The sequence below is a fragment of the Notamacropus eugenii genome, chromosome 4 (genome assembly GCF_028372415.1).
Source record: "Notamacropus eugenii isolate mMacEug1 chromosome 4, mMacEug1.pri_v2, whole genome shotgun sequence".
In the NCBI taxonomy this organism is placed as follows: Eukaryota; Metazoa; Chordata; class Mammalia; order Diprotodontia; family Macropodidae; genus Notamacropus; species Notamacropus eugenii.
The window spans coordinates 193,153,553-193,169,718 of record NC_092875.1 but is presented as its reverse complement, the minus strand read 5'-3'; the positions used below and the strand labels follow the sequence as shown (position 1 = coordinate 193,169,718).

Genomic DNA, 16,166 nt, shown 5'->3' with positions numbered 1-16,166 from the left:
GAGAGAAGTTGGAACTCAAAGTTTTAGGAACGAATGTTGAGAACTGGCTTTGTATGCAACTGGGAAATAAGAAATACAGGTAAAGGGTTACAGAAATCTATCTTTCCCTACAAGAAAAGAAAGAAGATGAGAATAAGGGAAGGGCGGGGGTATGATAGAAAGGAGGGCAGATTGGGGGAAGGGGTAATCAGAATGCACAGTGTCTTGGAGTAGGGGGAGGGGAGAGATGGGAAGAAAATTTGGAACTCAAAATCTTGTGGAAATGAATGTTGAAAACTAAAAATAAATAAATAAAACTTAAAAAGGAAAAAGAGAAGCATGAAAAGGTAAACAGGAAAGAGAAATCATAAGGGACTTAATAAAGGCCTCATTTGTCAAGCAATCAAATTTTAAGAATATGAGTCATTCCTCATTTGATAAATGTTAAAAGGATATGATCAGGCACTTTTCAGATAAAGAAATCAAAGCTATCTATAGTTATATGAAAAGATGCTCTAAATTGCTATTAATTAAAGAAATGCAATTTAAAACAACTCTGATGTACCACCTCATACTTATTAGATTGGCTAATATGACAGAAAAGGAAAATGATAAGTGTTGGAAGGGATGTCAGAGAATTGGAACACTGGTGCACTATTTTTGGAGATGTAAAATTATCTAACCATTCTGGAGAGCAATTTCTATGTAGGTAGAAGGCTATGAAACTGTACTTACCCCACACTTTGATCCAGCAATACCACCACTAGATCCATTTCTGAAAGTTATCAAGGGAAAGGGAAAAGGGCTTATTTCTAAAATGACAATGATGATGATGATGAAAAATTAAAAATATAGCAACTCTTTTGTGTCAGTAAAGAATTGGAAATTGAGGGAATGCCCCTCAATTGGGGAATTGCTGAACAAATTGTGATATATAACTGTGTTACAATACTATTGTGCTATCAGAAATGATAAGCAGGATAGTTTCAGAAGGTCCTGAAAAAATTATATGAACTGATGTAAAGTGAATTATTCAGAACCAGGAGAACATTGTACATAGTAACAGCAATATTGCCTGATGATCAACTGTAAATGACATCTATTCTCAGTAATACCATGATGCAAGATAATTTCAAAGGACTCATAATGAAAAATGCTGTCCACCTACATAGAAAGTACTGATGGAGTCCAAATGCAGACATGCAGATCGAAGCATTCTTTTCTTTTTCTTCTTGGTTTTTCTTTCTTTCTTTTGATCTATGTTTCTTACACAACATGATTATTATGAAAATATATTTTGCATGATTGCACATGCATAACCGATGAGATGGGGAAGAGGGTGAATAGGAGAAAATTTGGAAATCAAAATTTTAAAAAATGAATGTTAAAATTTTTTACATGTAATTGGAAAAAAAATGTTTTTAAATTTAAAAATGAAGTTATTCCTGGCCTCTCTTCACCTTTCTATAAAGAAGTGCTAGAGTAGGTGAGTTAAGTTTTCTTTCACTTCTGTTGATTTCGTGCTTCCATGTATAACTTGTTTAGACCATAAAGTTAACATTTGGAATATTAAATGTGAAAGTATTGTATTTTAGACTGTAATTGTGAATTTATACAATTTAATTTTTATAAATATTTTAAGTTTTCATTTCCAGTCAAAGTACAAGTTGCTGACTTGTAAGGAATCTAACATCTGTTAGGTTCTGTAAACTTATGAGAAATAAACACAAACTTGAAGTCAAGAGAAACTATCAACACAACCGTAGATTAAAGAAAGAAACGCATTATGTTTTGTGTCTTCCAGTTTGAAACAGATACAGAAAGAATTCATTTTTAGAAAAGGAAGTGAGATTTTTTTTTTATTGACATCAGGAAGTTTAATCAGTTTTATTTTCAGAGCCATCACTATCAGAAGTCTTCAATGCTTCAATTTTATTATCATGTCTCAGATTGAGATAGGCCTTCCAGCTGTTCACATCTTCCTTATTTCTTGATTTGGGGCATGTATTTTCATCCACAGAACCATTTTTTAAAAAATGACTTCAGAAATTGTGGGGTTTGAAGCAAGCAAAAAGTAAGAGTCCAAACCCGGTTTTTACAAAGACCTTGAAATCATTTTGCATCAGAGATATACTTGACAGGATCCCAGATCCTATTCTTGGGAAAGAGGCATGTGCAAGTGTACTGTAGTCTCCTGTATTTGATATTGCTTTCCCAACCCTAGTTGTAGGAATACTGCTAATTTCTAAGATCTAGTCAAATGTAGTAGCAGAACTATTCACTTATATTCTAGCTTTTGAATCACGAATACAACTGATTTGTTGTAATAGTTGGTTGACTTCAACATTCTTCCTTTTCCTTAATAGTCTTTTACTTTATATTCTTCCATATTCATAAGAACAAGTGTTTGGTAAGGAGTTCCTATTCAGGTCAGTTCAATTCAATAAGCATTTATTAAATACCTGTATTGAGCTCAGACCTGGAGATGCAAGACAAGAACTGAGGCAGCCTCTGTTTTAAAGGATCTACATTTTCTGATTCTGATAAACTAATGGCTGAAAAATTGGCTTTATCATTTTTAGTGTGTTATGTAGTTAAATGCAGAAGACCTTCTTATCAAATAGAATGAAACCTTCACAGTAAGGTTCTCACTTCCACCGCTTCTTACACAGAATCTTTGTTTCCTAGCAAAGTCTCTAGGGATAGTTGTTATCACTTTTCCCTTTCAGTTTTAATACAGGGTTTTTCTGTTTTTGCATTCTTTTCTTCTTGTTTCCTGAAGATAGCATCTACAGAGTGAGTATCTCTTTCATGTTTTATTATATCCTCTGCTCTTTTACAGAGTGTCAGGCTTCATATTGTTGTTGATGAACAAGTTTGGGCATCAAGTATGCCCATTCTGTTGCAGAAATATGTAGACATTTATCCATTATGATCTTCTATGTTACTTTAATATTACTTTCATTGTCATTCAGCAAAGTAAAAAAATTATCTGTCTCTATCTTTTGTAGTAATTTACATTATATAGGTGGATAGATCTATACAAATAATATGCTGTACAGTAGTTTTTTCCTTTAGGGCTTCTTGAAAAAGCTGGTCGAGATGTTATCACAAAGTTTAAAATTCCCCCTGCATATTTTCCTATCTGCAAGTATTATAAATATTGGATTTCATTTATTTTTTTTTCCAGCCTTGATGTCACTAACCACTCACATTGTGACTCTAAAGACAAATTACTCAGACAACATACTAAGCAAGCAGTGTGATGATCTGAGTGATTTTGATTCAATTTGGTTCAGTTCAGCAAGTACTTAGAAATCTCACGTCATTAGGCATTTTCCTTTATTTTCAATGGCATTCTAAAAGCATTTCATTTTCTCAGAAGAGATTAGACACATTTTTTTCTTAATCTTCAGGCTCAAACTCATTTAAAATGAAGCCTTCAAAAATGGGTTGCCCAAGGTTGCTTGCAGTCTTTCACTGCTTGTTCACCTGTAGAAGCTGACTGGGCAGCTCTTTGCGATGAGGCTGGTATGGCTTATGCCATCCTTAGAACAAGAATTGTGGGATCAAGGATGCTACATAAAGTCAGTATATTTTTGCCTTATAGTCTCCCCTCACTTTCATGAAGGATTTTAAAATGTCTAAGGATGCCTCCCACATAGAAGAATGCATTTGGAACTTCATATTTTGTTTGACAGAATTAGCAGATACTATTTATTTTTTCTCTCAGAATAACTTGCCGTGTAGAAATGCTTCCATGTGTTAGAAGCAGGCTTGTTACTTCCCTCAGAGGAAAAAAGGAAAAAGGAGAAAAAAGAAAGATAAATGCTGAGTGGTTAGCCTTACAAACAGTGAGCTGCACCATGTAGAAATTTGGCAGTGGCCTTCCCTCAGTAAACAGCTTTGACAAGCCATAAACTTCCTTTGTTTTAACTTAAAACATACTTATTATGTGATCGCTATATGCAAAATACTGTGCCAGGTGCAATGACTACAAGAGTGGGGTTGCCAAGGTTGGATAGCTAATTTGCCACAAAATATTGGATTTCTAGGAAACAAGCTATGATTTGCACAGGTTATAAAAGTAAATTTCTCCACTAACATCTTTCTCTGAAGCCTCATCATCTCACAGAGTTTACCTGGGTTCTTGAAGGCTCTATCTGAGAAAGGATCCTGAGAAAGGATTGCAAGTTCTGATAAGTCCTATAGCAAGTTAGAAAGTGACTATTATGAGAGAAAATCTCCAGCTTAATGCAAGAGACCCAAGGGGAAAAATTGTTGGCCATAGTACCAACTTTACATCAGCTGATAAGACATGAGAGGACTATTATTTTGCATTGGAGGAGGGAATACTCACATGGATGAAATCAGATTTTTTTTTGGAGTATTCAAATAGGAAAATAAGTTATTGCAGCTAAAGTATAGATTAATATTCTGAATTAGAATGAATTTGAACTACAATGCTAATGGCATGATGAAAATGGTATTTTGGGAAGAATAATCTAACAATTGCATACAGGATGGATGGAGGGGTGGGGGAAGAACTGTAGTTAAGAATATGTATGGAGAACACATGTTTCTTGCTCATTAACTCCAACAAATTACATCACGGATGGAGAATGGACCTGAAAATGTGAAGATCCTTAGTTTCAGCAGCTTCTGTAGATGCTAACTGATAAGGAGATATCCATAAAGATTGGGACATGATGTTGCTGTGAATGATCTACACATCAGTACATAAAAGCAAAACAGGTGGAACAGAATTATCCAGTCACCCAGAGTTTAGTGGAAGGAGTGATGCATGAAATCCCCTTGCAGGCTCAAATGACAAATGGGGGAACTCTGATGGTCAGGGGTGACATGAGCAGTCTGTTATAGCAAGGGTGAGTCTTGTAGTAAGTGTAACAGATATACTTTACTGCCCGTAAGTCCATAAGTGGCCAATTGACAGACTGAGAACTTAATGGGGCAAATTAATGGTCTGAATAATTGAATGAGGATGAAAGCAGCAATAAAATCTATATAAATAATGGCAAATTCAGAAATAGATTATAATAACCAGCAGGTAAGGTGTTTGAGGCTCTGGATTAGGATGATGAAATGAACAAATGTTTTACCATGGAATAATTAAACTTGATGGAATCAGGGTTGGTGGTAAGGAAGGAAGAGGCAATGCACCTAAATACCAGAACTTCTCCCACCAACCTGCTTACCTCTGTTCTCTCTCTCTCTCCTTCTCTCTCTGTCTCTCTCTCTGTCTCTTTCTCTGTCTCTGTCTCTCTGTCTCTGTCTCTCTGTCTCTGTCTCTCTTTCTTTCCTTTAGTGAAGAGTACCTATGTTCACTCTTTCTTTACATCTTTTAAGGCAGGGATCAGTTAGAAAAGTCCAGGACATAGAAAAAGGTTATGTACTCTTGCCTTAGGAGTGGCATTAAGTAGTTTGGGGCCAGAGGCTATTCTTGGAGGTATCACTAATGTTCTTCTTATCTAGGAAATGCCTTTCTAGGCATCAGAGGATAAAGAATTTCATTTTTTGTGCTTCTGTATTCTCCAGGACAACTAAATGTACCTGAGAATATCCCAGCTGACATTCAGTGTTATGCTAATGAAACATGCGAATTATTAAGAAAAGATTTTTAACTCAAGTTTTCTATTGGAGAAAAGTCACTATGAGTTACTTGGATAACTTTCAGAGAAAAAGAACAAAACAAAATGTTTGTATGCATTAAAAATATAAGCTTCTAGAACTGGGACTGTTTTTGTCTCTGTATCCCCAGCCCTTAGCACAATGCCTGATGGTTAATAAGTGTTCAATAAATACTTGTTGAAATGTTTATTGAATAACCATCTGTAAGACAAAGAACTATATAATCTAGGATGCCAACCAACATCTGTGTTTGCATTTTGGCCATTTGCAATGTAGACAAAGGGATAGTGGACTTCCATCTTTTGACGCTATCTTTTTGCTTGTGTTTGCAGAATCAGACCATCTTTCTTGGAATACATAAGCTACCTTCTCAATTTCCTGAGTGTCATAGCTGGGCCCTGTAGTAGTTACAAGGACTATGTAGCTTTTATTGAAGGGAGGCACATACACATGAAGCTGCTGGAAATGAACTGGAAGCAAAAAGGTTACAGCAGTCTTCCTAATCCTTCACCAACTGTAAGTCATTCAATCATTTTTTTGTTGTTGTTGTTCTTTGCAAGGGTCTGGAGAACAGTGTTTTGCTGTGTCAGGACTGAGTCCCACTAATAATTGTCTCCCATAAGGCGCTGAGCAAGACAAATCTACTGGGATGCTTGGCATTGTCTCTGTGTGAAAATACTGCTATTCCTGCTGGTCTTTTTGCTGGTGGGAAAAAAGCTGGCAGAAGTTCTCTGTGTCAGACCAACATATGTTTGTTTTACAGAGCAGCTCATTGGCTGGGAGACTGGTTAATCAATCAATCAACAAGTATTTACTGTTAGCTGCAATAGCATTTTCTCTGGTACCCAGCTGCTGTGCCAATGTTCTGTTAACAATTGGAACATTCTGGAGGTTTGATCATTATGAATTGGAATTCGAGTACAGCTATAGTGCTTTTCACAAAGAAAATGAGTAAAATCAATGTGCTTTGCACTTCAGAGACTATACTTACTATAGTGATAACTAGTCATAAGCAAACTTGCCAGAAAATCTCTTATGGACTCAGGGAGAAAGTTTACAATGACTTTTTTTTAGTGCCATCTCTAAAATTTAAATATATGTATGTCATGTACTTACATCTAACATATACTTCTAGCTAAGCTAGAAGTTGGATTGGAATTAGAATTGGAAATAGTTTTCCTGTAATTTTAGAGGGAAAAATAAATGTATTAATTGGGAACCTCCACTACACTGTTCCACCAGTGGTCCTTGGAGTGTGGAGGTGACCCTGAACTTTCAAAAGTTGTTATTAGCAGACTACAAGCTACTTGTATCAACTTCTAACAACCTGGAAGGGTTGCAGTATGTTTGTAATAAGGTTTGTCCTGGGATAATCTGATGACTGAGGGTCAAGCTTAGTAAGTTTGGGGAGACTCATTACTGGATTTGCGGCAGGGTCACAATTTTTTCAGACATAACGCAAAATCATAGAAGGACTGTGATCTGCCTGAGAAAAAGGAGTATCCACATCAAAGAAATAATCATTTCAAAATCCAAAATATTGGGAAAATGGAAATGAGTTAAGAAATGGAGGAAAAGAGGCAAGTTCAATTAGTTGGCCTAAAAAATATCCCGATGAAAGTCTATGCAAGGGGCAGCTCTGTGGGTCTGTGCATAGAGCACTGACCCTGGAGTCACTAGGACCTAAGTTTGAATCTGGCCTCTGACATTTATTCCTTTACTAGCAGTAAGGTCACCTTGGGCAAGTTGTTTAACTTTGATTGCCTTCAAAGATAGAAAAAAAAAACTTTGCAAAAGTATGAGCTTAGTATTTGGAATTTAAGTTAATTATTAATTATGAGATAGTTTAGCATTGTGGGTAGAGAACCTTTCTTGAATTCAGAAAGACTTGGTATCAAGGTCTGCCTTTGCCACATATTAGCTACAGGACTCTGGTCAAGTCACTTAACCTCTCAGTGGCCCAGGTAACTCTAAGACTGAGTAGCAGAGAAAATACTAATATGCATTATTGGTAGAGGAATTTTCTCTTTGGGAGGAAATGCTACTGAAATCAAATCAAATCAAATCAAAAGTCTGATCCAAATATTCTATAAAAATTCTTAGATAGAATGTGTGTGCTAAATCCGATTAAAACATCTTTTGCTGTAATTTAGCATCCCAACTAATAGGGATTCGATTGTTAAAAAAGTTTGAGTGAATGCTATGTGAGATGAATAAGTATATTAGTCTGATTTATCTGAGCATGTCAATCTTTCAGTATATTTGAAACAATGTTGATGATAAAGTTTATGCAAAATGCTCATTTTTATAATTTGGAGTTTTGTTACTTTGGCAAAATCACACTGAGTTGGAAAAGGTGAAAGGAATCATTTGTTTGAAAGCAACTTTGAGAAACTATCTTATGTCTTGTGTCTTTGGGTTAAGCCACTTTTGGCAATAATTTTTTTTTTTAATTCTTCATAAGCTTTTTTGGAAATCTGTTCTGATATGGGACCACTTCACTAAAATTTAATTAGAATTTAGTTTCTGGTTTAATTTGTTCCCATGACAAGTAAAACCCATTTCTTCTTTAAAGAAGGAAAAGATCCAGTTATTTCTTCCCTGAAGAACAGTTTCAAAATGAAAAAAAATTCACCTTCACCTCCAATCTATTTTATTCTTTGGGTTATGAAATCTTTCAGTCTTTGCTTATAGTAGAAGCTGATGGTTCAAGTTTCTTCTTCCATTAGGGATTGCAAATAATTCCCAATGTCAAACACAAATTCTCTTTAAAAATACAAATTGATCATATAAACTCAGTATCAGGGAGGTTCAAGTTAAGTTAGATGCTATAAATAGCATCCGCTAATAGCGATCTGCTGCTGTTATTTCTACCACATAATATGAAATCGGTTATGATTACTAGGTTATTCTTAACTTTATAGATGCCTTGGACATACTCTTTTTCTTATATGTTTATTATTATTTATAGCCTTATTGATATTTATTTCTTTTCAGGGAGCAGTGATCCAAAAACTATGTATCACCCTGGTGTCTCTCCTCTTTTTTTTGACTCTTACGAAGGCCTATCCTGTCACTTTTCTGATTGATGACTGGTTTATCAATCAAGCATCTTTTTTGTCAAGACTTTGCTACTTATATATTGTTATGCAAGCAGCAAAGCCAAAGTATTACTTTGCATGGACATTAGGTAAGTTGATGGAATGGTTCAAAATTGATCAGCAAAAAACCTAGAGTAGAATTTGTGAATGGCATAGCCAGGACAAAGTTGTGGTACACTTAACTGAAAATATTGATAACATAATGGAAAGTTGCTGAGCCAATCCACTGTTCCTTTTGCTTTCCAGTTTTGAGAGACTCTTAGCAGAACTACTTTCCCCCTGTCCCCCAAGCCAACTTCATAATCAGTGGCAGAAAGGAAAGTGATCTTGGCTGTTGTTTAAACCTGATGCCTGTAACAGATGTCAAAACTTAGAACCCTTTGTATCTACCAATCAAGCTTGGTCCTTATATACATCGGAAAATTTTCCTTTCTCTGACCTCCTCACCCCATTTATATGTACTTTAATGTTGACACTTTAATAAAGAAATTATATTAGCATGTTCCTAAATTAGGCTAAACTTTTAAACTTGAACTCTCAGAAGTGCTCATTTTTTCCCCAATTTCACACACCAAGAAGAAAATGCTTTTGTTTTCTCTATCTGTCTATTCTCTATCCTATCTGTCTCTATCTCTCTCTTGTTCCTTCTCCCTTTTAAGGTGGAATACAGCTTTATCTTGAGTTTAATCAGACTTTTCAGTTTTCAACTGGAGGAAGGAACTTGGTCAATTTTAAGTTTTCATCTTTTAATTTTAACTATTTGAGGCTTAAGAGTAGTATGTAGGGCCTTCCTTGCAAGAGTGAAAAAAAATCCCATATTTACTTACTAGAACAGAATAGATTTCTGATAAGAATATGTCAGTTTCCTATATTGCTGCTCTTCCAGAAAGTGGTTGACCATCTTAGTTGAGAGTAGCATGATGACTGGTGATAACAGTGGTTCCACATGCAGTGGAATGAGGTCAACTTAGCCCAGAGCCATGGGCATGAGGACCTATTATATACATAATTCTCACCCTTTCTCTTTTTTCTCCAAGTGTTTGGTCCACCTATAAGTTTATGGTTACTAAGATCTTTTTTATTTTTTAAAGAGCTAGAATATCCATCAAAGTGACTAACCCATGGCAGTATCTATACAGTATAATATACAGTATACAGTATGGTATACAATACTATACAGTACTTCTCAGAATCAGTGACATTTTTGTTTAAACAAAATTAGTGCCATTGGGCCATGTGGCAGAATTTACCTTGGAGCTCATTTACTTCCATGTTGTTGCTTGTATTCTGACAATCAGCTTAATCTTTCTTTAAACTTTTCCTTTCCTCTGCAGCAATAGCCTTAGAGAATTAGATACTTTAAAATGATACCAGCTCTACTGAGTCAGACATGTTTCTACTCAGTGGAATATTTAATGTTATTGTTTTGCGCCTTATGGATAGCTTTCAGGTGGGTCTGTGAATTTGAAAGGAAAAAAACAATTGCATCTTTTCTTTCTATTCACTTCTATCTGAAATTGAGCATTTCCTTCAATTTTGAATGCAGGCAACAAATCATCATTCTAAGAAGGGGTCTATAGACTGCAGTAGCCTGGCAAAGGGATCCATGATATGAAATCGTTTAAGAACCTCTGTTCTAAGGAGTCTGTCAACTGTGAAAAAGATAAATTACCAAAGAGCCCACAGAGGTTATAGGCAAAAAGCCTTCTTTATTTCATTGGAAGAGAGAAAGCAGACACATATGCTGGGGTCTGGTCTAGGACCAAGGAGACCCAAGGGCAATGAGGCTAAGCCTTGATACGCATAGAGGTGGCAAGACAAAGAGTCAAGCAGAGAGATGAACAGCAGCAGTGAGGTGTGATGGCAACAGTGTGGCAGGTTTGTTTACTGACAAAAAAGTCTATTCATAGCAGGGCTTTATGACCTGAATGTGGTTCCTGAAGGTGCTTGCCCAAGTTCAGGGACCCATGGGGCTGGTTTGAGCCAAGTTCTGTGATTTATCTGCAGCAGAGTTCATTTGGAGGATGAGTACAAAGGTCCATTCTTATGTCAAGCTCAGAACACTTACTGGGTCTTAGCTCTGGAAAACAAGGTGTTTCCTAATAAGAAAGAGAGGAGTGGTCTTCACATGGGGTCCTGACAAGTTGGACCTAACCGGTCTAGGGACTCTCAGTTTTGTGAAGACCTTTCCTCCCTCTCCTTTCTACTCCTTGTCATCCAGCTTGTATTCCAAGATTGAACTGACTTGATTTCTAATTTTGGATGGAGAAATGAAAAGAAGGCCCCCTCATGTTTTCTGTGGCTTCACAGAGAGTTCTAAAATACTCTGAGGACTGACAGGCTTGTCTAAATAGATCCAGATGTAATGAGGTAATTTGGGAACTTCGCCAGGAAGGTACAGGTTCCTGGTGAGATTATTTCTGGAATTATTTTGCTGTTGGTCACCTAGAATAAGACGAATGTATGATGACTTAGTCAAATTTGTGTTTGTTTTGTAGATTTCCATCTCATTAATTTGGACCCCATTTGTTTTTTTAGACCAGGATCAAGATAAGGTTGTCTTTACATTATATTTCAGAAAACTGTTAAGCAACTGAGAAAAAATAAGGATGGGGGGGTGGAAGGGATGAATGAATATATGGGTAATTGTAGAAAACTTTTTGATTTCAGACTCTTAAAAGCATCCATTTACTTACAATTGACTTTTTAATTAGGTATAACTTTAATTTATCCTTAAAGCTAGTCTCCTACAGAATTTCTACCAGAGAATCCTTTGTCAGCCTAGTTCCAGTCACTGAAATAATAACCATTTATTACTTTGAAAATAATCTCTACTTAACATGGCCACCCATTAATTAGTTCTAATTAATGAGATTTTACTCACTGATTTACTCACTTTTAATAATAATTTACTCACTTTTATTTTAGTGAGATTAGTGTGGGAGTAAACATAGGTTAATATATTATCAGAAATCCAAATGAGTTGCTACCAACTTGAGGAAATTTTATTTTATTAATCTCTTGTCTATGTTATACAAAATAGAATTAGAGTTGTTCTTTTATCAGGGAGCTTAGAATTTCAGTCTGAAGTAACGAAAGAGAAAAATATAAACAAAGGCTTGGCACAGTGATAGATACCAAAATTAACCAAAGTTCAGTAGTTCAGATGACCTGTAATAACTTAGGAAGCTAATAAATCTGGTTTCTCATCCCTTTTATCTTTTTTTCCTAAATTTAACTATGTGCTACCTTTGACTCACCTCATTCTGCTCAAAAGTAGGTTTGCTACCCCCTTAGACTTTTCTTTGTCTTTTCTTCCCCCTCCTCTTATTAACTGAAGCCTAGTTTCTTCCCAGTTTTTTCTTTCTGGTTTCTTCTTCTTACCTTTCTTTGTCCCATTTCTCTTCAATGATAGGTGTATGAGGCTGTCATGTTCTTTGCTTCTGATTGCAATTTTCAGACCACTGTTCTGTAATGATTACCGAACTCAACAACCTTTTCCCCTTCTAAGGTTCTTGCTATATAATTAAACTATAGTTTTCTATACTTGTCACCCACTGAACTCCAGGGTACTTTCGTATCTTCCACAATGACTTTTCTACATGACTGAAATCTTTCTTTCTAACCCACCTTTTTTTCATTGACCTTCAGCTTCATTGTATATGGTGATGACCTTTCTAACACTCTAAACTCTAATTTGCTTGATTTCTTTGATTTCAACACCCTCTGTATTCAGTTTTAGTAATTAGATGTCACAGCCACACGTGAGATCCTAGCACTGCTCAGAAATTCACTGCCTCCTAAGATCTTGAATGCTGAAATTCTCCTTCCCTGATTTTTTGCTATTCTTCTACCGCTCTCTTATCTTTGCTTCCAGTGAAGTGTTCTTTATTATGATTCATAGTACTTTGATATCTCCTTACTTTGATAATTTATTGCCTCTATTCTGACTATATTTACTTCGGAACTCTACATGGTCAGTTATCTTAATAGCTTATTTATCACCACCCTAGAATACTGTGTCCCCTTAACATTACATCATTTCCCATCTTGTTAATTTTAAATCCTATGTAATTTTTATTATGTAGTTTGTTTGGTCCTGGCTCCACACTCCTAAGAATTATTGGAGAAAGTCACAAAATTTTGCTTCTTGAAGCTATCATGAATTCATGATGTCTTAATTGAGCATCCGTCCCCCCAATTCTTACTGATATTTATTTATATTTAGAACAATGACTAATCATTTTTTTCAGGTCTCCCTCTTATATTTAAAAAAATGACTGTTCAAAAACTTTTTTTTTTTTTTTACTGATCCTCAAGTCCCTAAGACTATCCCCATATCGGTAAATAACTCCACTTGCTCTACTGAGAATTCTGAGAATTTGATCCATCAATCCTCCTATATTTCTTAAAACTTTTTTATTATAACTCACAAAGTCCACTTTTCCTTCAGTCCAGAGGAAGTATGGATTCTCTCTTTGGTTGTTCTCCTCCTCCCCCTTCTCCCTCAGCCACAGATCCATCTATGCTCATACATTACCCTCCATGCCATTAATATCATTCCATTCTACATTCTCTGAAATCCTATTCTCTTAATTCTCTTTCTTTTTTTTTTTTTTGGATCTTCAATGTTTATTTCCCCACCAGTTTTTTTTAGGATGGCTGTTAGAGAAGGATAGTTTCCATGTTTCTATTATCAATGTCAATGTAACAAGAGGTCTCCAGGGGTATACTCTAGTCATCCATAATTGGACCTGTTCTGTTCAGCCTTTTCCCAGTGACCTGGATAAAGGCATATAGATAGTAAACTCAGCATGCCCATCTGCCTAACTGTGACAGACAAAAAAGGTAAGAGGGATAGCTCATACATGCTCGTGTCCCAAAAGTATCTTGAAACTTAGAACATGGAAGTGCATCCAACAACATGAATTTCAATAGGGATACTTATAAAGTGTTGTACTTGGGTGTGAGTATCACCTTCACAAAGTATAATGTGGAGGAGACATAGTTATTCTGAAAAAGATTTGGGAGTATTAGTGAGTGGAAAAATCTCTGAGTCAGTGATATGATGAGGTAGCTAAGAAAACAAATGCAAAGCTGGAATACGTGAAGAGAGGTATAGAAAGAGTAGAGAGGTGGTTATCCCCAAGGACTCTGCCCTTAAAAGACCTCATCTGGAGTACTGAATTAAGATCTATGCACTATGACTTAAAGAAGAACATTGATAAACTAGAGATGAAGGGCTAATGACATTAAAAAAAAAATCATTTGAAACAAATGATCATGCTTAGCCTGGAGAACAGAAGACTTAGTTGGGTGCAGTATTTGAAGGGCTGCTATATGAAAGATGGAATGGTTTTGTTCTGATTAACCTCCTGGAGGAGAACTAGAAACAATGGACAGGAGTTGTAGAGAAGCCAATATAGTCCTGCTGTCAGGAAAAACTTTCTAATGATTAGAACTCCCCAAAATTTAAGTGGGCTGCCTTAAGGTGTTCCCACATTGTTGGGCTTCATACCTATCAGATGTATTATGGTGGGAATTCCTTTTGTGTAGGAGTTAGATTAGGTGGATGACTGAGGTACCTTCCAGCATTCAAAGTCTATTATTCTTTTGCCTACAAACATCATCAGGTCTCTCCTGTCTCCCCACATCATTGACTCCTAGATTAGTAGTCATCATCCCTGTTAGTGGACCACTCTTTAGAGACCTTGACATATTTTCAACTGCCTACTGTACATCCTTAGTGGAAGAACTCCCTGGTGACTTGAACATGTAACAAAACTAATTCATCTTTCCCCAAAAACCTCCTCTGCCTCTCAGTTTCCTGCTCTGATAACACTGCCATTCTCCCAGACAACAATGCTTACCTCATCACTGATTTATCCCTCTGATCCCTTAATCCAATCCATTGACGGGTTCTGTTGTTTCTGCCTCCATGATATTGCTAATGTTCTTTTCCATTCCCTCTACTTTAAGTCCTCCAAGATGAGAAAACCCATTACCCCTAAGGTAGTACACTTCACTTTTGGAGAGTTCTAATAACCTTTAAAAAGTTGTTTTTTTTAAAGTTTTTTGACACCAAGACTAAATCGGTTTCTCTGCAGTCCTGTCTGCTGTTCCTTGTTCCCCTCTCTGGAGTTAATCAGAACAAAACCATTCCATTACTACCACTGTAGTCTAGGGCCTTTTGACATTTCTTCTGGTCTACTGCAATAATCTCCTAATATGCCTTCTTTTCCAGTCTTTTTCCCATCCAATAATTCTACACATCACTGCAGGATTAATTTTCCTAATGCAATTTGATTATATTGATTCCCTACTCAGAAACCTCAAGCTCTCCATGGTCCGCTAAATCAATCCTAACTCGAGTTACCCTAGCTGTTCCTCTCATACAGTGCTTCATCTCTAGCATTTACCAGCTGCTCCACCCCCTCACTCCCTCATACCTGAAATTCCTTACCTCCAATTCCTATCTTCCTGGCTTCAAGACTCAGCTCAAGCCTCACTTCCTGAATGAGGCCTTTCCTGGTTCCCATCCCCAGTGCACTTTTCCCACTGAGATTCCTCCCATTTACCATGTGCATATATTACATACATACATGATATGCATGATCTATGCATTTTACCTGCCCCCTTAGAATGTGAGCTTCTTGAAAGCAAAAACTATGTTTTTGCCTCATTTTATATCCCCAGAACTTAATATAGTTTTTGGTACTTAGTAAATCCTTAATAAGTCCTTGTTGATTAACCAAGTGACTTACCCTTCTTAGGCCTTTGACACTCTAACTTTTATCTTAGTCTCATCAGATAATATCAATAAAGTATTTAGCATAGTACCTGGCACGTAAGGGTGTTGGATAAATACTTGTTCCCACTCCCTTCCCTTCTTCTCTCAGTCTATTCACCTTCTTGTTATGCTCTCGTTAAACTGGATTATTCATCATTCCCTGTTGGAATGAAATATTGAGATATGTATATGCCTTGTTTCTGCCAACTAGCCAGTCAGCCTCTTTGTTAGCAAGAACACTGCTAGATGGTGTAGTGGAGAGAACCCAGGACCTAGAGTGAGGAAGATCTGGTTTTAAATCTAGCCTTAGACACTTATTAGTTTCATCCCCTTGAGCAAATTACTTAATCTGTGTCTGTTTCCTGCTCTGTAAAATGGGGATCATCATTTAGCACCTACTTTCCAGGTTGTTGTGAGGATCAAATAATAGAACATTTATTAAGGTTGTCACATAGTAGGCTCTTCATGAATACTTGTTTCCTTATTTCATTCTTTCTATGCATCCCCTTCTCTAAGTCTTGAATATATAGTAGATGTGGAATTAAGGTTAATGCATTGATGCTTCAGGACTCTGCTTTTGCTTTAGGTGTCTGCTAACAGGTAATTTGTGATGCCTCATTGTGGCTGCATATGCCCAGTTATTAGAC

General features: G+C 36.3%; 1 protein-coding gene across 4 annotated transcripts in view; it reads left to right on the top strand.

Moving 5' to 3' along the window:
• Nucleotides 1-16,166, top strand: part of MBOAT1 (membrane bound glycerophospholipid O-acyltransferase 1) — a 194,268-nt gene that overhangs the window by 95,918 nt on the left and 82,184 nt on the right. For all 4 annotated transcript variants that reach the window (XM_072603946.1, XM_072603945.1, XM_072603944.1 and 1 more), the window contains 2 exons: nt 5,961-6,144; nt 8,626-8,818. In XM_072603946.1, coding sequence (XP_072460047.1) covers nt 5,961-6,144; nt 8,626-8,818 — 377 coding nt within the window. The remainder of the gene's footprint in view (nt 1-5,960; nt 6,145-8,625; nt 8,819-16,166) is intronic.